This window comes from Dama dama, chromosome 3, assembly GCF_033118175.1.
Source record: "Dama dama isolate Ldn47 chromosome 3, ASM3311817v1, whole genome shotgun sequence".
NCBI lineage: Eukaryota > Metazoa > Chordata > Mammalia > Artiodactyla > Cervidae > Dama > Dama dama.
The window spans coordinates 19312338-19333805 of NC_083683.1; the positions used below are offsets into that span (position 1 = coordinate 19312338).

Sequence of the window (21468 nt, forward strand, 5' to 3'; positions counted from 1 at the left end):
CAACCTAATAGATAAGGCCCGACTTGCAGTCACTTACAACAGAGCCAGGAAATGCAGTGTGACTCTTGACTGACAAATATTACTGTACAAATCCCATACACTAAAGCCTCTTTTAAAAAGGAGCCTTTCAAAACACTCTCCGACGTAAATCACAGCAAGATCCTCTATGACCCACCTCCCAGAATATTGGAAATAAAAGCAAAAATAAACAAATGGGACCTAATGAAACTTAAAAGCTTTTGCACAACAAAGGAAACTATAAGCAAGGTGAAAAGACAGCCTTCAGAATGGGAGAAAATAATAGCAAACGAAGAAACAGACAAAGGATTAATCTCAAAAACATACAAGGAACTCCTGAAGCTCAATTCCAGAAAAATAAATGACCCAATCAAAAAATGGGCCAAAGATCTAGACAGACATTTCTCCAAAGAAGACATACAGATGGCTAACAAACACATGAGAAGATGTTTAACATCACTCATTATCAGAGAAATGAAAATCAAAACCTCAATGAGGTACCATTACACGCCAGTCAGAATGGCTGCTATCCAAAAGTCTACAAGCAATAAATGCTGGAGAGGGTGTGGAGAAAAGGGAACCCTCTTACACTGTTGGTGGGAATGCAAACTAGTACAGCCGCTATGGAGAACAGTGTGGAGATTCCTTAAAAAACTGGAAATAGAACTGCCACATGACCCAGCAATCCCACTTCTGGGCATACACACCGAGGAAACCAGATCTGAAAGAGACACATGCACCCCAATGTTCATCGCAGCACTGTGTATAATAGCCAGGACATGGAAGCAACCTAGATGCCCATCAGCAGACGAATGGATAAGGAAGCTGTGGTACATATACACAATGGAATATTACTCAGCCATTAAAAAGAATTCATTTGAATCAGTTCTAATGAGGTGGATGAAACTGGAGCCATTATACAGAGTGAAGTAAGCCAGAAAGATAAACACCAATACAGTATACTAACGCATATATATGGAATTTAGAAAGATGGTAACGATAACCCTATATGCAAGACAGAAAAAGAGACACAGATGTACAGAACAGACTTTTGGACTCTATGGGAGAAGGCGAGGGTGGGACGATCTGAGGGAACAGCATCAAAACATGTATGTTATCTATGGTGAAACAGATCACCAGTCCAGGTTGGATGCATGAGACAAGTGCTTGGGGCTGGTGCACTGGGAAGACCCAGAGGGATGGGATGGGGAGGGAGGTGGGAGGGGGGATCGGGATGGGGAGCACATGTAAATCCATGGCTGATTCATGTCAATGTATGGCAAAAGCCACTACAATATTGTAAAGTAATTAGCCTCCAACTAATAAAAATAAATGGAAAAGAAAAAGAAAAAGGAGCCTTTGACTCTCTTTCATATCCTATTTGTTGTTTTTACATATAAACTTGATAAGCTTGATTATTTAGCTTCTGAATGCATGTTAAATATAAATTGCAATTACGTAAAAGCTAAACACCAAGACATATTTTGCTTTTCATTGGTAACTGCAAGATTTATCAACTGATAGTCCAATCAATACCAGCAAGTAGACTCCCAAACTAGACCCCCAGGGACTTCCCTGGCAGTCCAGTGGTTAAGACTTTTTCTTCCAATGCAGGTTCAAACCCTGGTTGGGAGCTAAATTCCCATGTGCCTCAGGGCTAAAAAGCAAAAACATAAAACAGAAACAATATTGTAACAAATTCAATAAAGACTTTAAAATGCAACCCCCCACCCACACACACAAACTTTAAAAAAAAAAAACTATTAGATCCCCCAAATAAAGCAAATCTATCTTCTATCATTTGGTGTACAGACAAGGAATCCTATGGACATCACTCAATAGACAAAAGATATTACAGCACAAGGACTGCCATTATGATGGCAACCATAAATATCAAGAAAAAATTTAATTCTTCTTAAGAATGCTTTATAGAATGTTTAAAAATTTAAGGTTTATATCTGAAATTTCAACATTTTAAAAAGTTAGGCAATTTAAAGGATGAGATTCAATTTATGTGGGAAACCGATATCTAAATAGAATATATATTCTAAAATAGATCCAAACTGGGGAGAAATTGCTCAGTTTTCATTTAAGGATTGTAAATGAGTGGTTTACTTCCAAGATCTTTTAAAACAGTGAATTAATAAAAATACTACAAAGAAACATATGTTAATGCACTCTAGATTATGTCCTTGCCTATGTTCAGTTCCACATGACAATGTGTGGAAAAATCAATTTACTTAACTTTAAACTTTCAAGTTTCCTTTTAGATGATGTTAAAACTAGAAACAGTGTGGCAACTGAGCATCTACAAAAATGAGGCTGATAAAAAGTGAATTATATAATGCTTGACTTTGGAAAAGGAGGAAAAATACATCATAGCATAGAGTTACTTTAAAGCTTTAATGTTGGCCAAGGGGGATTAAATTGCCTTTGGGGTGTACAGATGCAGAAGATTCCATTGGTGTGATTTTCAAAGCAAAGACAGATGATATTAGGAAATAAAGCATGAGGGCTTCTGCTTTAATCTGTCCACATTAATGTTTTAATCTATGACTAATTGGAATTGCACATAAGTTCAGGAAGATTCTTACAGCCTGTCTGAAGCTAGGAGACATGTAAGGCTTTTAAAAATACGTCTAATACATCTAGGAAGATTGCTTGACCACAAAAGCAAGAACGTGTGAAGAATTGTTCTAATGAAGCTTGTTGGTGTGTCTAATTTGAAATTAATATGGAATATGCACCAAAACATAACACAATAATGTACTCTATCAAGAAATAGTGAAAATAAACTAAAATATACTACACGATCTCCAAAAACAAAACATCACTCCCATTTAAAATCTTTAAATAAAGGAAAAAGAAATACCACCCAAGAGAATTACTAAATCCAAAGATGATGTCATTTCTCTGCTTAAAATCCTGCAGTGGCTCTCAGAGCCTCCAGGATACTCTGAGCCTCTCAACATGAGAGGCCAATATGAGCCTCTCAATATGAGGCCAGCTTGGTCTGGTCCTGGCCCTTGAAGCTTTATAGGTCTTGTGTTGGGTCTCGTTGCAATGCAAGCACTCCACTCAACTATGCCAGCCTATTTGTAGTTTCTGGAGAGCAGCCTGCTCTCTTATGCCAGATGCTTTTGTGCATGCTGTCCCCTCCTAAAGTTCTTCACCCCTCCCTTCATCTCAGCCAACACATCTCCCTAAGACTCAGTTTAAACATTGGATGCCTCTGAGAACTGTGATAGTAAAAACATGATTAACTGTTTAATGTAAGTAACAAAAAAGTTCTTAGTTTGGTGAAAGAAGAGATTAATTCCCAACCAGCTAAGATCTGGGAGAGATTTTATGGGGAGATTTATGTTAGATTCATTGGCCTATGAAGCTTTTAACATTTTAATTTTACTTAAAAAACAAAAGCTTTTATTCTGTATATCTCACGTCCTCCTTGGTCATTTTACTCCTACCTTGGGACCTTGAGAGTTAGCTTGGAAGTGCTATTAGGATAGAAAAATCACCAGTGTGTCAACAATTAAAACGTAAGATTGCTCTGCGTAGGAAGGTTGTTGTCTTTGAGCAGATGGTGAGGTGGGGCTCACTCATCCATGAGAGAAGGACAGGACGCCGTCCGGCCACTCAGAGCGGTGGGTAGGCAGTGGAGATGCGCAAACCCACCTGTTGGAGCTCCAGCGACTCCCTCTGAGTGCCCACCTTACCTTTTCTTTCTTTTGACACTAAAAAAAAGCTGCTGAAATCTCATCTTCCTCAAGAAGCCCTCCCAACTAACTGAAAATGTGTTGACACCTTTATGGACATGAAAAAATAAAAGACTTGTTTTTTGGAGGCATCCAGACTTGTAAGATCTCTCCGGGTTAGTTACTTAACTTGCGCCCAAGTTGTCTCCACTCTGGGATTCAAGCTTAACTGAGGAAGAGGTTATTTACAGGGAGGACCCAAGACCCTTGAAGGATGAACGTAAAAGGAATTGTGCCCACCTGTAAAAGTTTGGGTCAAGAGCAGTGGCACCGTCAATGGTGGTGGCCGGCGCCGGCGGTACCAATAGAGCCCTGGATACTTCTTAGTCTCAGGTGGAAAATACCTGGGTTGAGCCTCTGGGGCACAGTTGAGTGATCATTGATAGCATTTTCACATATCACCCTGGCAAGCCAGGGCAGAAGGGGTAAACAGATACCACACAATGGTCAAAAGAACTAGTTCCTGGCATGCAAATGAGTCATCCCAGCCAAGGCTGGAACTTCTAGAATGATTTGGGAAGAAAATCTGTTGCGGACCAAAGTTCCTCCGTATGACTAGGAGAAAAGTCATGAAAATAAAATATCATGACTATTTTTAAAATCAGGCTGTTATGGATTGTAAGAGTGAAATATTATACCTGAAACAAGTAATATTTGAATAACTGGTATGTGGCTTCAGCTTAAGGGAAAAAAAATACCAAAAACACAAAGCAGATTAAATCCAGGTTTATTTCAAGTGGTAGAAAAGTAATTTAAAAAGCATAAACCTACAAAAATAAAGAGAACAGGAGAGAAAATTATAATGGGAAGGATGTGTTAATAAATGTGTGAAGTGAATTAGCAGAGAAATGGCATGAACTAAGTCAAGAAGCAAGTCAATTCTTGTGTAATCCTAGAAAAGGTTTGTTTTTTGTTTTTTGGGGGGCTGCGCTGGGTCTTTGTTGCCGTGAGCCGGAGCTGCTCCCGGCTTTGGTGCACGGGCTTTTCAAAGTGGTGCTTCTCTGGTTGCAGAGCTCAGGCTCCGACCGCGGCCCGTAGTTGGTTGCAGCTCGCCCCTTGGTCGCCCCACAGCATGGGGCATCTTCCTGGGCGAGGGGGTGAACCTGCGTCCCCTGCATGGGCAGGTGCACCAGCGGGCAAGTCCCTGGAAGAGGGTTCTCTTTAAGGTCAAGGATTATTGAAAATAGGGAGATTCACTGAAAAGTTTAATAATGAGCTGTTCGGCGTCTTCTTAGCTCAGACAGTCAGACAACTGCAACATCACCATGCAAACCCCCGGCACAAGGAGTAACTGGTAGAAGACTGGAAAGCTGCAGTTTGCAAAGAGTGACTCTTGAGAGACTCGAGACTCAGGTAGGAATGGTTGCTTCTGAGAAGTGGGAATCAGGAACAGAAAGGGCCATAGGGGCCTGAGGGCTTAGGTTTGGGGTTTTTGTTTTTTTCTTTATAAGGCTTGTAGTTGTTTATATGTGTGTGTGTGTGCGTGCATAAATGTATACAGGCACAAACATATATGTGTGTGTAACCATTTTGATTTAAAATAATATTTAAATGTAATTATAATTTAAAGTAAAATAAGAATAAAAAGTTTCAAATGCATGAGCACACATTTAGAACTACACACTACTGTATTAATTCATAAAATCCTTCTCGTGTCATTGATTGCACAAGTGGTGCGGGGGATTTCTCTTTTCAACAGCGGCCTCCCGCCACGACGAGGAACGGCCAGGGGCCGTAGTCAGCCTGCCATGCGGTCGCGCAGGCTGTGTCTGCCCCCGCTCCCGGGCGCCGGCCGCGGCGGCGTGAGAGCTGCCGGCAGTCTCCGCGAGCGCCCGCGCTCTGCCTCCGCGGGGCAGCCAGGTTCGGGGACGCGCTCCTCCTCCCTCGCAGCTGGTGCGCCTTCTTACCTGTGTTGTTCTTTCAGCTTCATCACCAACGTGTGCTCATTGTGTTCCCGCATCTGACTCAGTCCCCTTCACAAGATGCATTGTAAACATACAAGCATGGGTTTTACCTTTGTAAGATTTCCCCGTTCTTTTCTCTCCCATTTTTTTCAGTTCGTAATTGTACATTTGATAGGGCTTACACTAACATTTTTTCATTTCTGATTGTATACATAGTCAGACTTGATCTAAAAGACTCTGTTACACTTATTTTTACATTTTCTCAAGCTTTGCAACTTATTAACCAATAACAATGAATGATTACAGCTTTGGTTGTTTTTAAAAGTTCATCAGTGACTTATTGGCTCTTGAGACGCTTGGAAGCATATCAACCAATGTTCTGTAGCAGTTGTTAGAAAGGCAGACAATTGCTTTTATGACTGCAATACTTTAGAAAGTAAATGGATAAGCCAAGTTATTGGTAGGTAAAATCAGGTCTTAGTATTTCTCAGATTAATTCAGTCCTTGGTCTTTGCCCTGTTGAATGAATGTCTGAGTTTTGTCTCTCTTCTCTAATTGTTGACTTTGCTCCCTCTACTGGAATCTTGCTTAAACTGATTGGAAAAAGTTTATCTGAAATTGAATAGTTTCTCTTTAGAGTTGGTGTATCAGCCTCAGATTGAAGTGAAGACTAGGAAATTATTTCCAAAGCATAATTGAAAAGTGCCACGGTCACATGGAGAAATTTTTGTCTCTCATCTATCAAATGCAAGCCAGTGTTTAGGATTATTTTGGTTTAAAGAAAAGGAATGTTTAAATCAAACTCTTGGGTAATTTAATTCAGTTCAAACCTTGCAGCATTCTGGCTTTTTGGAGAATTACATTTCTGTTCTGTTTTTACTACTTTGTCATGAGTTTTAAATGCTTTAAAGCATTGCAAAAATGACAGGAGTTGATTAAGTATATAGTAGGCACTTCAAAGGATCTCAGAATACATTTTATAAACATTGCATTCTCATTCTCCATATAGCTGAGGTAAGAACACTGAAGATTGTTTCATTTAATGGGAGAAAGCCATCAATTTAGAGAGAAGGGGATGTGTCTATGCAGGCTCACATACTATTCAATAGCAAAATAATAGCATGTATGCCAAATTCAGACTTAAATTGAAGAAAGTAGGGAAAACCATTAGACTGTTAGGTATGACCTAAATCAAATCCCGTACAATTATACAGTGGAAGTGGGAAATAGACATAAGGGACTAGATCTGATAGACAGAGTGCCTGATGAACTATGGACAGAGGTTCATTACATTGTACAGAAGACAGGAATCAAGACCATCCCCCAGAAAAACAAATGCAAAAAGCTGGAGATTTAGCAGCCCCCTGCCCCCATGGCATTCAAGAAAGAAGGACAGGAAAATAAGTGGAGACATGACCATCAACTATTCTTCAGTGAAAAGAATTGTGGTGGGAGGTGGCCAGTGGGGCCAGTGGTTCTGCAGGGAGGGGAGTAGAAGGAGGAGGGAAAAAGAACAAGCAGAGACAGGAAAGGAGTGATTCGAGATTGGAAGGTTGAGAAGACTTATCTGAAGAGATGCTTCAAAATGAAGAGGAGCAGCCTTTGGAGGGGAGGGTGAGGTGCAGATAAGGGTCATGGGCCTGAACACATGGAAGAGACCCGTGTAGGGGGGGTACTTGGGGTCCGGGAGGAGCCGCCCCGTGACACGTAAAAGCTAAGCGGGTGAATGAGGTGAGTCAGGTTGAGCATGGATGGGGAGGCAGGGGCCAGGCCACCCGGGGTCTTTCAGCCAGGCGAGGGGTTTGGATTTAACCTACGAGCAAACTGGAATGCACTGGGGAAACTTCAGGCTGTCCCAGGGAATTCTCTATTTCTGGTTTGAAAAGCTACATTTTGCCACCGTGTGGAGCGTCTATAGCGGGGCTGGGAGTAGAAGCAGGAAGAGGCACTTAGGAAGGAAGGATGGGGAGGATACAGGCAGGCCAACGTGGCTAGGAGGGGTGATGTCAACTTCCCCTGTACAGGGCCTTGTGCCCGCACTTGACTTGCACTTTCTTTGGTCTTCATGACTCCTACAAAGCCTGGGCATAGGAAATCACAGGACAAGTTTCCTCCAAACAGAAAGTTCACTGGAGATGTATCTTGTGTCAATCTAGAGGGCAAAACTTCAGGGATCTTGGGATCCTTTTACTCTCCCAAAACATCTTGGGAGAATAAAAGGCACTCTGGTGTGACTGGAATATAGACTGTTTGAAGGATTTAGAGGGACTCTGCAACCCCATGGACCCACCAGCCTACGCTGTCCTGGAAGGCAAAAATACTGTAGTGGGTTGCCATTTCCTCCTCCAGGGGATCTTCCTAACTCAGGATTGAACACAAGTCTCCTGCATCTCTTGCATTGGCAGGCAGATTTTTTACCCCTCTGCCACCTGGGAAGCCCCTACACAGCATGCAAACCTAATCGAGTGGGTCAGGACTGAACCACAGAGACTGAAGCTGGGACAGCCAAGAGCAGAAGCTAGAACTTGGGTTCTAGTGCCCTGTGTAGCTGCTCAGGGCTGACCCCACATGCTTTGAAGTCAGGCGGACCAGTTCTAGACCCCAGCTCTGCCACTTACTGCCAGTGTTAGCTTGGGAAAGCTAAAGATAAGAAAACACAATGGGAAAAGCTAGTTTGGGAAAAAGAAAACAAGGAGTCAATACGTTGAGTTTTAGGTGACTATCCAATTAACTACATGGAGAAGTTCAAATATAAACCTGTTAGAAACAAACATCTGTAGTGCAGGTACAAGTCCAAGACTAGAATTGTTCACAGAGAATAGAGAGACGTAGAAGAGATCGTGTATTGCTAGATTCTTAAACTTTTCTGTTTTCCATCCCTAAAGGATGGAACATATGAAGTTCTTCACTAGGTTAAGGGGAAAATTTGGTTCCAAATTGGTTGAAAGCTTTTGGAATATCTAGAACTATTACATTAAATGAACAAAGATCAATGTGATTGATGATGATAATGATGATGTAATTTTAGCTCTTAAATCTGCTTTTCCATATCATTGCCAGCCTCATAGAGTCTGCTTCCCCCAGGTAATTTGATACTATGGACTTCAAAACCAAACCGAACCAACAAACAAAAACCAAGATTGTCCAAATGAAGAATATTTTCTTTCTGATTGGTACCTTTTCCTTTGAGGAAAAAAAAAGTATCTAAACATTCACTAGCTTTATGGGCTTCTGATTCTGCTTGTTAAAAAGCTTTGATTTGCTGTTGGTAACTTTTTTCTTTGTTCATTTGTTTTTATTTTGTTCTGTGTTTGTTTAATTCTCTATTTGGAGGCATGTTCTGAGTTCATGAGGTTTTTAGGTAAGTGATCTAGCCAAAAAACTGTATCTCTTCTCTTACTACTGACAGAGCTCTGAGGCTCCATCTTTTCAAAGCTTCTATTAAGAAGTAATGCTTAAAAAAAAAAAAGAATTAATGCTAATAAAGCAAAGGGACCAGTAGAACATAAGCTTACTGTCTCTAAACAGTAACTTTAAAGAGATTTTTTCCAAGATAATCCTATATACCAATAAGTTAACATTTCTCAACTCTTAATACATCTGAACAAGTGAGAGTTTTCATTTGTAAAACCATAAAGAGGATTCTATGTTATAGTAATAATGATAGCAAATATGTGGTGCTTGTAACATGTCAGGTATTGTTCTAAATATTTTACACATATTAGCTCAATGATTTCTCACAGAAATTCCATAAAGCAGATACTTTCATTAGGTCCATTTCACAGATTAGGTAACTGAGGCACAGAGATATTAGATAACTTGCTCAGGGTTACTCAGTTCAAAAACAGCAAAGCCAGGACTAAGGCAGAATAGCTCCAAAACAGATGCTCCTAAGTGTTACACCATCAACTATCTCAAAGAACAACTTTGAGGCCTCAGAAGAATAATACTATTAGAAGAGGAGCAAGGAGATTATTAGCTTTTTTCCTTAACATATCAATGCATAGTTTCACTTGTTACAACAAGTAAGTTTTAATTTTAGTTTGAATGTCGTCCAAAAAGATATTTTTCTGGTACCTCATGAAAAAAGAGTATCTTGATGGTCAGGAGTCACAGGAAAAGATACTCAACTCTCTAAAACATGAAGGAAATGATAACTAAAACCACAATGAAATACCATCATATATACATTTAGCCAAAATGACTAAGATTTAAAGCAAAATAATACCAATTTTGGTAATAACAAATGGAAACAATTGGATATGAAACAACTAGAATTCTCATACACTACTGGAGGAGTATGAATCAAGATAGCCAATTTAGGAAACAGTTTGGCGGGATTTATTAAAGCTGAACATACATATACACCAAGACCCAGATATTCCACTCTTAGATATATACTAAACAGATATGCACTTGCATATCTGTTCAACTAAAGGCATATTTAAGAATTTTTTATAGCAACATCATTCATAATAGCCACAAGCTGAAAAGAGCCCAAGTGTTTGTCAGTAGTTCAGCAGATAAATTGTAGTAAAACAATAAAATGAAACACTATATTGCACTGAGAAGGAATAAACTATTGCTACATGCAACACATGAATAAATTTCATAAGTGAGTAAAAGATGCTAGAAAAAAACACAAAAAGCTATGTTCTGTAATACTTAGTGAAAAGAAGCCAGTCTGAAAAGGCTACATACCCGTGATTCTAACTATGACATTCTGGAAAATGCGAGCCTTATGAAGACAGTAAGAAGATCTGTATTTGCTGGGGGATGGAGGGATGAATAGGCAGAGCACACAGGATTTTTAGGGCAGTGGAAACACCCTGCATGATATTATAGTGGTGGCTTCATGTCCAAACCCATATAATGTAAAGCACCAAGAGCGGGCCCTAATGTAAACTGCAGACTTTGGGTGATTATGGCGCATCATTAGGTCCATCAGTTGTAACAAATGTACCACTTCAGTGGGGGATGTTATGATGGGAGACGCCATGCATCTGTCAGCAGAAGGGACAGATATAGGGAATCTCTATACTTTCAATTTTGCTGTGAGCCTAAAAATGTAAAGTCTTTAAAAAAATACTATGCACTCTGTGATTCCATTTGCAGAAACATGAAAATCAAGAAAACTAATATAAAGTGTTAGAAGTTAGCAGGTTGGTTACTTTTGGGGGGAGCAGTGGGTGGAAGGAATCATGAGCCTCTAAGGTGGTGGCAGTGTATTAGTTCTCAATCTGTGCTGGTTTACAAGGGTGTGTTCCCATTGTGAAAGTTCAGTAGGCTGGACAATTAGGATTTATTCCTTTCCTCATATATGTTATAATTCAGTAGAAAGTATTTTTCAAAGATACATTGTTCTAAAGTTAAAGACAATAATATGGAAAAGTATCTGGACATAACATTATTCATGCCATCATAAAATGCTACTCAAGCCTGTACTTTTCTCTTTGAAGTTCACAGGAGGGCTAATCTCTAGAAACCTATTTAAAAAGTGATCAATTTTAAAATGCCAAAATGGTTCCAGCCTGGATCCTTTGTTCACAAAGGTGTCTGGCAAAAAATTAAATGTTATTGGATCTCCTAAAACAAATTTAATATGATTGTCATTAGAAGAAATAGGAATTGTGTGGTTCTGCTAAAGAAGAAAACACTTGTCTTCAAGTGTGGCAGAGATTAAAGAACCATGTGTTGTCGTTTTCTTCTTTGTTTAATAGTCACACTACAAGGAATGACCTCTGTGTTCACTGGTTCATGTATCAGGTCTCAAATAGAGACAGTGTGGCTGGATTTTAAGATGGTGGACTAGGTACCTGCTATAGTCATGCATCCCACAATGAGTCCATACAAATGATAAGAAAGATATTTTTCAGGAGAAAAGGAAAAGTTGAAGGAAGAAGAAGAGGGGAAGAGGAAGGAGGAGGAAAAGCATGGGGAGAGGGCGGGCAGAAGGAGAGAAAGAGGAGGGGAAGAGAGGCATCAGCGTAAAGGTGCCTGAGCATGAGAGAAGGGGACCTTCAGTGGGTGAGCGTCTCTGAGGAATCCCTAGGACAGAAAACACAGAGGACCGACTGAAAAGGGAAACCACAACCCTAATTATGAGCAAAAATCATTGTGGAAGATGGGGCACAACACAAAGTGGGTTTTGTTTCCAAAAGTGTTTTATACCAGAAGGATTACATAGCTCACACTTAGGAGATCTGTATTCCTTTGATGAGAAACTTGATTTTAATAGATGGTGAAGATCATCTGCTCACTCATAGGACAGATGCAATACAAGAGGGTTCAATTCAACATTCATTGAGTGCTTTCTACATGGAAAGACTGGGCTAGACATTAGAAGGACTGTGATAAAAATAATGGCCACTGATCATGAGGAATACAGCCTACTGCAGAAGGTCAACACGTAATCATAGCATTCCACTATGATGTCGTTAAATGTGTGAGGGTGATATAGGATGACAGAGAGCAGATCACTTACACTAATCTCAGAGCTGAGGTAGATCTGGAGGAGATGACATCTACTCAACCTGAGTCTTGAAGGATAAATTATAATCAATATGCCCAAGTAACAAAGGGTAGATGTGCTACAAAACTGGATACCATTTGGAAGGTGAGAGGGAAATTGAAAAGTTTTAAGAAGGGTGGCTAATTCTGCATTCTTGGAGAGCTCACTCTAGGTATCATTTGGAGGTTGGGTCTTAAGGAATAAGAAATAGGAATCTTCTAGAAGTAGTCTCCTGGAGTTAGGAGACAGTTTCAGATGACTGGCTCTGAGATACTAAGGGCAGAGTTGGAAGAGAGAAAAAGGAATAGGCAGAGAGGATTAAGAAAATGGCAAGGCTTGAATAGTGTCTAATATTTGGACTATTTGACAGGAATATGGTGGTGCTATTAGCTAGAAACTGGCCCCACAGTGGGGGAAATGAGTTTGGAATAGAAAATAGTTATTTCCATTTTAGACATGGTGCATTCCATTGCTAAATGGAATATCCAGAAGGAAATTAGATATATGATTCTGAAGGAAAGAAATGAAGAGGAAGAATATGGCTCTGGAGGGTTATGGGCATCTAAGTAATACTTAAACTCATGAGAGTAAGTTCAGTTCAGTTCAGTTCAGTTGCTCAATCATGTCTGACTCTTTGTGACCCCATGAATTGCAGCACACCAGGCCTCCCTGTCCATCACCAACTCCTGGAATCTACCCAAACCCATGTCCATCGAGTTGGTGATGCTACCCAGCCATCTCATCCTCTGTCGTCCCCTTCTCATTCCACCTTCAATCTTTCCCAGCATCAGGGTCTTTTCCAGTGAATCAGTTCTACGCATAAGGTGGCCAAAGTATTGGAGTTTCAGCTTCAGCATCAGTCCTTCCAATGAATATTCAGGACTGATGAGAGTAAATACCAGTCAGCAAGAAGAAAGGGTAGGGAGTGCAGAACACTAGGCCCAGGGTAGAGCTCCAGGGAACCCTGCCACTTAAGGGGTAAATAGAAGACAATGCCACAAAGAGTCTATGCAGCAGGAAGCTGGGAGAGTATGGACAGAATCCTGAGAGAATGATGCCTTGGAAGCTGTAGAATATAGAGCTTCCAGAAAGAGAGTCTGGTGCAGGGGAGAGGTTCAGGCGGTCATGTGCCCGTTAGATTTGACAGCATGGAGGGCACTGTCTCTGTGGTGGGGGCAGTTTCACTGGAGTGCAAGGATGGAAGCCTGTGTGTGGTGAGCGGGAAAGGGAATAGGAGGCAGAGGCTACAATTAGTGACAAGAAACAGCCCTAACGGAATGAGCAAGGTTGGGTAGCAGGTAGAGGAAGGCAGCAGAGCCAAAGATCTGGGTTTCCTTGTTTGTTTTAGTCATAGAAAGGACTTGACTATGTTTATGCTTTGGAAGGGAAGAGAAAGAAGCTGAAAATGCCGGAAATAGAAGGAACTGTTCTGAAATAATGTGCTGTAGCCTCCTGAGGGTGGAGGGTGGCATCCATGAGTGAGAGAAAAGTGTGGGTATCATAAGCAGGGGACAAAAGAGAACCAAAAAAATTGGCCGATTTCATGTTGGGTCTAAAGAATCCCAGTTATTGCCACGAAGTCAGAGGGACAGTGCCCGTGATGGGAGTGGTTGTTGATCAGGAGCTTTGAGGCCAGCAGGGAAGGTTGGCAGCAGTCCCCACAGGAGTAAATTGAGCCATAGCAAATAGCAGGACTGTGCAGCAGTGTTGAGAGCCCACAAAGACCGTGAATTTATAGTAACTAATCTGCACGTTTGTGAGTTTTCCTTTTCTAGTAGCTCTCAGTGCACTGAGATAGTAGCAGAGAGGATGAATTATGGTGTTCTCCCAGAGCTGGGGTTTTGCCAGTAGTGTGAAACAAAAGACAGTGGAGAGTGATGGTGAGATAGTGATCCAGGAGATCGAAGTGTGATCTTAGGCTAAGACACGGCTTTGATCTTGGAAGTATCAAAGGACTAGAGGTTGAAATAGAGAACAACAAAGCTCGAAAGAGAAGAGGTTATGTCTGAAACACAGGCATCTATTAAGACAAGAGTAGTTATTTGGAAATAGGGTAATGCATTTGAAGGAAAAAGAATCACATGTGCGAAGACAAAAGCAAAGAGGAACAGAGAGAATTTCAGTGTAACTGGAACACATGTTACATAAAGTAGCATGAGATCAAGGTGGAAACGCGCTTTAGGCCTAAGAAAGTTGGGACACTGGCTCCTCTAAGCAGCCTGGAGTCAGTCCAAGTTCTCAGACAGGGCTGTCTAAGCTGGCTATGGTTGTGCAGGTCATGCCCAGCACAGGGACTGCCCAACGGGGGTTGAACTCCAAGCCAAGCTCTCTTTGCAAGCCACTCAGCCCACTCTGTGGCTACTTCAGATGGAGGAAAATGATCTTTTCTTTAATTTACCACCCTCCCCTCCTGGAGGGGACACACTTCTCCAAATCATCCCAGGGGGTGCCTTTCTCATTGGTTAGCAGCGGCTGAATGGAGTGACATGATCGGATGGACTTTTCAGGGTGACCTCTCTGGCCCTGGCGTGGGTGACCTCTCTGGCCCTGTTGTAGATGACCTAGAAGGAGACACAGTATACAGGAGAACATAACAGTTATCACCAGATCAGGGACCTGACCAAAGATAGAGCAGAGAGAGAAGTGAGGCTAGATCCAGAAGCAAGCTTTGTAGCAGAATTAACCTTGAGTACCTTAGATATCTTACCTCAGATATGCAGATGATACCATTTTAATGGCAGAGAATGAAGAGGAACTAAAGAGCCCCTTGATGAAGGTGAAAGAGGAGAGTGAAAAAACTGGCTTAAAACACAACATTCAGAAAACCAAGATCATGGCATCTTGTCCCAACACTTCATGGCAAATAGAAGAAAAAGGGGAAACAGTGACATATTTTCTTTTCTTGGGCTCCAAAATCACTGTGGACGGTGACTGCAGTCATGAAATTAAAAGACATTTGCTCCTTGGAAGAAAAAATGTGATAAACCTAGACAGCGTGTTAAAGAGCAGAGACATCATTTTACCAAGAAAGGTCCATATAGCCAAAGCTGTGGTTTTTCCAGTAGTCATATACGGATGTGAGAGTTGGACCTTAAAGAAGACTGAGTGCTGAAGAATTGATGCTTTTGAACTGTGGTGTTGGTGAAGACTCTTGAGAGTCCCTTAGACTGTGAGGAGATCAAACCAGTCCATCCTAAAGGAAATCAACCCTGAATATTCATTGGAAGGACTGAAGCTGAAGCTCCAATACTTTGGTCACCTGATGCAAACAGCAAACTCACTGGAAAAGACCCTGATGCTGGGTGAGGGCAAGTGAAGGGGATGCTAGAGGATAAGATGGCTGAATGGCATTATTGACTTAGTGGAAATGAGTTTGAGCAAACTCAGGGAGAGAGTGAAGGACAGGGAAGCCTGGCATGCTGCAGTTCATGGGGTTGCAGAGAGTTGGACACAACCTGGCTACTGAACAACAAACTTAAAGACAGCAGAAAAGGTGAAAGACTTGAATTTATTCTCCACTGTATTCCCAGACCTGACCACAGTAATTGCTCAATTTTGTGTGCATGTTTAAGTCACTCAGTCGTGTCTGACTCTTTGCAACCCCATGGATTGTAGTCCACCATGTTCCTCTGTCCATGGAATTTTCAAGGCAAGAATACTGGAGTGGATTGCCATTTCCTACTCCAGGGGGTCTTCTTGATCCAGGGATCAAATCTGTCTCTTGCATCTCCTTAATCAGCAGGCAAATTCTTTACCACCATGTTACCTGAGAAGCCCCAATGCTCAATTAATATTTTGTCAAATGAAGAAAAAATAATAAAGTTGCAAGCAACAAGGACATTTTCAAGAGAAAGATAGTATCTGCTTAGGTGGAACTCTCTACCCAGAGGAAACTGTACCTTCAGTAAGCCTACTAAATTTTGAGTAAGTTGTGGAACTGAGAGTACCCATCTAGAAATTTAGAAAGAGTTACTCCTAAGCAATGTTCACAGCCTTGACTGAATATTCAAATAACCTGAGAAGCTTTTTAAAATCCCAATGCCCCTACTGGACCAGCTGACTCAGAAACTCAGGGGATAGGATTCAGGCATCCATATTTTTTAAAGCTCCTGTGATGATTCCAATATATAGTCAGCTACTCTCATGGAACTCTGCAAATCCTGTTCTAGATTTCTAGATACGGTCATTAACACAGCATAGACAAGACCTGGGTCAGAGACAGGGCAGAATAGTTTAATATATTTGACTGTCTTGTGGCAATGACTCCTCCATTTCTGATGAAATCTTTTTACCTAGTGATCAGTTCTTCAAAATTCACTCCAACATCTTGGCAAAAGATGAAAAAAAGTAAAGAAATGAATTACATTGCTTCACTGATTTTAGGAAACTAAACTGTGGGCCAAATGTGCTATAAAACAGGGGCTTTTTAAATGATAGTTTAAAAGGGGACAGATATAAACACAGATAAAGGGCACAGATAAACTTTTAAGAACTCTTTATTCTTCTATGGTTGTATGTATTTCATGTGAGTCAGAAAAACTAGATACTGTAGAAAAATAAAAGGAAGAGTTTGAAAATAATTTAAGAGTAAGAGAGAGGATATTTCTGTATAGAGTGGAAAGTTTGTAGGAAGAAAGGAAAAGCAAAAATCCTAGGGCAAGTATCGATCTAATCTTCAACCCAGGGGCTTTCCCACTAAGTTCTGCAATGTGACTTGGAGAACTATCACTTCTGTGGATGTCATTTTCTTCCCTTACAAACAGATGTCCACGCCCTGGTGAGTGCCAACCCTCTCTAGCAGCCAAACATTCTCATTCTATTATGTTTTACTCTAACTTGAACAGGCTAAAAGTCATTTAAGCCATGCCCTTCTTGACATGAAGGAAAGCACAGCATTACTCACCAAAAGGACAGGTCTAAGACCCTAACCCAGAACAGGGTTATTTTTTTACCAACCCGCAACAGATAAGGATTTGAGAGAAAAGGTTTAGAAATGCTCACAGTAATTGAATAATCTCTGTCAAGTCGCATAACAAAATATTGAGGCTTGTATTTTGTGTGTCTTTGTGTTTCTATTTGACTTCTCTGGTAATTAATTTTACAATATTTTCTAAAGATATAAATCCACAGGAAACTAGAACTTTTTTAAGTTGGTCTTTTACCATGGATAGCTTGGAAGCACTCAGTTAGACCAGTATTACATTTGAACATCAAGGCAAAAGTTGCACACAGAAAAGGTGAATGCTGACAAGCTCATTTTTACTCTACCTGCTTTGAATGTATATTTTAAAGACCTATTTCATTTTACTCTGAATCATTATTTTTTCTACTATAGGTTTATCTGCATTGTTAGCGGCTCTTTAAAAGAAAACAACCTGTATTATAAAACACATGGTAAAGAGTTGTTTTAGCAATACAGTGGTTGCTCAGTACGCTCAGAGGATTGGTCCTAGGAGCCCCTGCAGATACCAAAATCTGAGGATGCTCGAGTCTCTTAAAGGGTTTGGTCCACTGAAAACCGTTGGCCCTCCGAATTTGCCCCTGCGAAACCCACAGATATGGAGGGCCAACTGTTATGAGCTCCTTTTCTGAACCACAATGTCAGGTAACAGGTAGAAGTGATTAGCTCCTGTTGGGAGAGGGGGTACTCGCCTTCCCAAGAAGCAAATTCAGTCATTCTCCCGCCTGACTGGAAATAGCTGTCCTTGGGGAACGTGAGTGCATGCTCACTCGTGTCTTTCTCTTTTACGACTCCATGGACCTCAGCCCGCCGGGCTCCTCTTGTCTGTGGAATTTTCCAGGCAAGAAAACTAGAGTGGGTTTCCATTTCCTCTTCCAGGGGATCTTCCTGACTGAAGGATCGAACCCACGTCTCAGGCGTTGGCAGGGGTATTCTTTACCACTGAGACACCTGGGGAGCAGTGTGGGGGCACCCTGGTTTAAATACGAGGAAGCCTACTCAGGGAGGTTCATTTCCTCAAGACCGTGCAGCTAGCGCGCAGGGAAGGCAGGATGCAACCCGAGAACCTGTCCTCTAACTAAGCCTGCTCTCTGCCGCTCCGCCATGAAAACTGCCCCGGGAGGAACCCTGAGCATGAACACTGATACAAGCTTCACTTTCAGGCGCCTGAAATAGGGCAATACATAGTAAAATAATATGGAGTGCTGACGAATCTCCTTAATGTGTAAATGTCCTTGTTCTAGTTAGAGCTTCCTGCACATAGACAGGGTCGACGTTTGTCCCTAACCGATCTGCACATCACACAAGGAAATACGAAAGGAGAGCAATGTCACTGCCATCCACACCAGCTTCTGGAGACTGGTTGGAGCTAAGTTACTAATAAACATGCTCGCAAAGCAAATCACCCAATCCTTTTAGGAAATAAGTGGGATGTCAGCTAAAAGTAAGTGAATATCCCTGAGAACTAGCAAGTCTTTGCAGAGATTATAGAGTCCATTGTAAGGAATTCAGAAACTGTATTGGTTAGGTTAATACATGCCTGTTCAGTGAACTCAACAACCTTGCTACTTCAGAGAAATATCTGCACTGGGAACTAAAATTGCTAATCAGTTGTTTGCCTCTCTTATCTAAACAATGTCAGGAAAAATATTCAGATTCTGAGTATAGGGGCAACATAAATTTTTAGTCTATATTTTTAGCATTGTTCAGTTTTGCTTGAGAATATAGCGTCTTACTTGGCTACTGCATCGTTATTAGCATATTAAAATTAATAATTCTGGGGGTTTTGCCATATTCTGAAACATTTAGCAAAATATTTTACATTCCCCGTATATACTCATGACTCTTTAAAGGCACAGATTGAATGATCCTTTAATTCTTGGCATCCCTGATTAAAAGTTAATATTTGATAAAGGCATCAAGCTATCAATACTGAAACCTGCTGGTTAGGTGCAATGGGTGTGGTCTCTTCGGTAACAAAAATAATTCAGATTTTTTTAAAAGCTCCTGGGTGAAATTGGCATAAGTGGTCAAAAGATACAAATTTCCAGTTATGAGAGAAATAAGTCCTGGGGATAGAATGTACAGCATAGTGGCTGCAGCTGTAATACTTGTATAACAAATATTTGAAAGTTGCTAAGAGAATACACCTGAAAAATTCTCACCACAAGAAAAAAATTTTTGTAACTGTGGTGATAAATGTCCACTAACTTACTGTGGTAATCATTTCACAATATATGCATATATCATGATGTTGTACACTAAAATGAATACAATGTTATATGTCAATGAAACAATTTTTTAAATAATAAAAAGAAGCTCTTTATTTTTATCTCAAGATAAACTTTAGGTCTGTAGACCTGCTCCGAGACGATAACGGTGTTAGTTCTGAATCAGGTTTGAATAAGTCATTTTTTTTAATTCAATTTATATATTTTTTTTAATTGGAGGATAATCACTCCACCATACTGTGTGGTTCTTGGCACTCATCAGTATGACGCCGTAGGTATACAGTGTCCGCTCCATCCTGAACGCCCCACCTCTCTCCCCGCCCTCTCCCCAGGCTGTCAGAGCACCGGCTTTGGGTGCCCTGCATCCTACATCAAACTCCCACTGGCTACCGATTTTATATGTGGTACTGTATATGTTTCAGTGAGCCTCTCTCAAATCGTCCTACCCTCACCTTCTCCCACTGAGTCCAAAAGTCTGTTCTTTAGAGCAAGTCATTGTTTAAGTCCACCTTCCGCTGACTGTTTTGTAGTCTTAGCTGGTCTTGAGTAGACTCTGTCTAGCAGTTGATCTTTTGGCCTCTGAGATGCAGATGGCATATGCCAGTGATGCTGTGGGATTCTGTGAAAGACAGTAAAAAAATAGCAAAGTAAAAATGGAATAAAGTCTAATTACACGGAGTTTCACTTAAAACAAAAATTGACTGAGTTCCGCCCAAAGTGGCTTCTTGCTTCCTGTGCCAGGAACTACTGTGCAGACCCAGCAGGAAGTGTGCTGCAGAGCAGGATCGCATTACACCCTTGTTTTATGGTTCATTTCACTTATTTAATGCAATCTGAGAACCTGCAAAAGGAACACGTTCGAAGGAGGGGATAGGCTTTTTGTCTTGTTTTGTTTTGTTTTAAGCTTCTTTGAATCAAAGCATTTGTTTTTAAAAGGTGCTTATAGTCCCAGAGAAACAGGACTTTCAAAGTTGCATGGTGAAGACATTTTTCTTTGTCACAAAATTTAAAGCAGGACCCGACATTGAGTTACATCTAGGGTTGAGTTATGTCTGCTCCCTCTTCTGTGCTCCTCGGGTCATTTTAAATGTAAAGAATTACAACCATGCCCACAAATGGTCTAAATCGTGTTGAATTCCATATAAGCTCCTCCTAGGGTCTCTGATTTGAAGGTCCATGATGGTGAGGGGATGTGGGAGGAAGGAATCTATTTAAGATGCAAAAGAGCAATTCATTTGTCAAGCAGAAGAACGAGTTCCTTTGGCTGTCTTGCTTGAAAATGTGTGAATTGAACAGCTGGATTTCCCTGTGGTGGCGAACGCAGCTCCTCACATGCTGCCTCTTTTCCCCTCAGGGACCTCAGTATGAACAACATCAGTCAGCTGCCCGCGAGTCCCCTCCACAGTCTTCGCTTCCTGGAGGAGCTGTAAGTATCACCAGAATTGTGGTGCGTCCAGTCAACGCTGGACATGTTCTCATATTTGTCTCTCATATTTACTCTGGGAACCAGATAAAACAAAGCAAGCAAGCTGTCAGCACCACCGATTTTGGCCCATGAGGAAACACTTAGTTGGGAGGGGAAAAGAAAGAATCGCTTAGGATTCTGGAAATCAACTTATAAAGGAGTTTACCATAAGGCTACAGCTTTCTAAGGTGACACTGAGCCAGACAAATTAAAATTCTAAAACAAAGGCTGTTTAAAAGAGCTGGATGGCTCTTTGGAAATAGTTAAGCAGCAGGATATTAAAAGTTTGAATACTGGTTCATGTTTATTAAAATAGCAAGTGAAGCTATAATCAAAACCAAAACCTGCCTCTTGGTTCAGCTTATGACAGGGAGAATTGAGTCCTCATCTCATAGCACCAAAACTTCTTGTTCTAATCACTTTTAATTACTGTTTTTCTACTTTTAAATTTAGCTTCCCTGAAGGCTTGAACAGAAAAACATGAAATTCACAGAGGACTTAAAAGTGGTCTTTCCCAAACTCATTGTAAAAAAATAATAAAATTCTTTTTTTTTTAAACAAAAAAAAAAGGAGAGAGCTAAAATTAGCTAATGATACACAGAGGAATCTTGATTAAGTCTGGTA

General features: G+C 40.9%; 1 protein-coding gene across 1 annotated transcript in view; it reads left to right on the forward strand.

Moving 5' to 3' along the window:
* LGR5 (leucine rich repeat containing G protein-coupled receptor 5) overlaps positions 1 to 21468 on the forward strand; it is a 126166-nt gene that overhangs the window by 35284 nt on the left and 69414 nt on the right. Inside the window, exon 2 of the mRNA XM_061121889.1 lies at positions 20734 to 20805. Coding sequence (XP_060977872.1) covers positions 20734 to 20805 — 72 coding nt within the window. The remainder of the gene's footprint in view (positions 1 to 20733; positions 20806 to 21468) is intronic.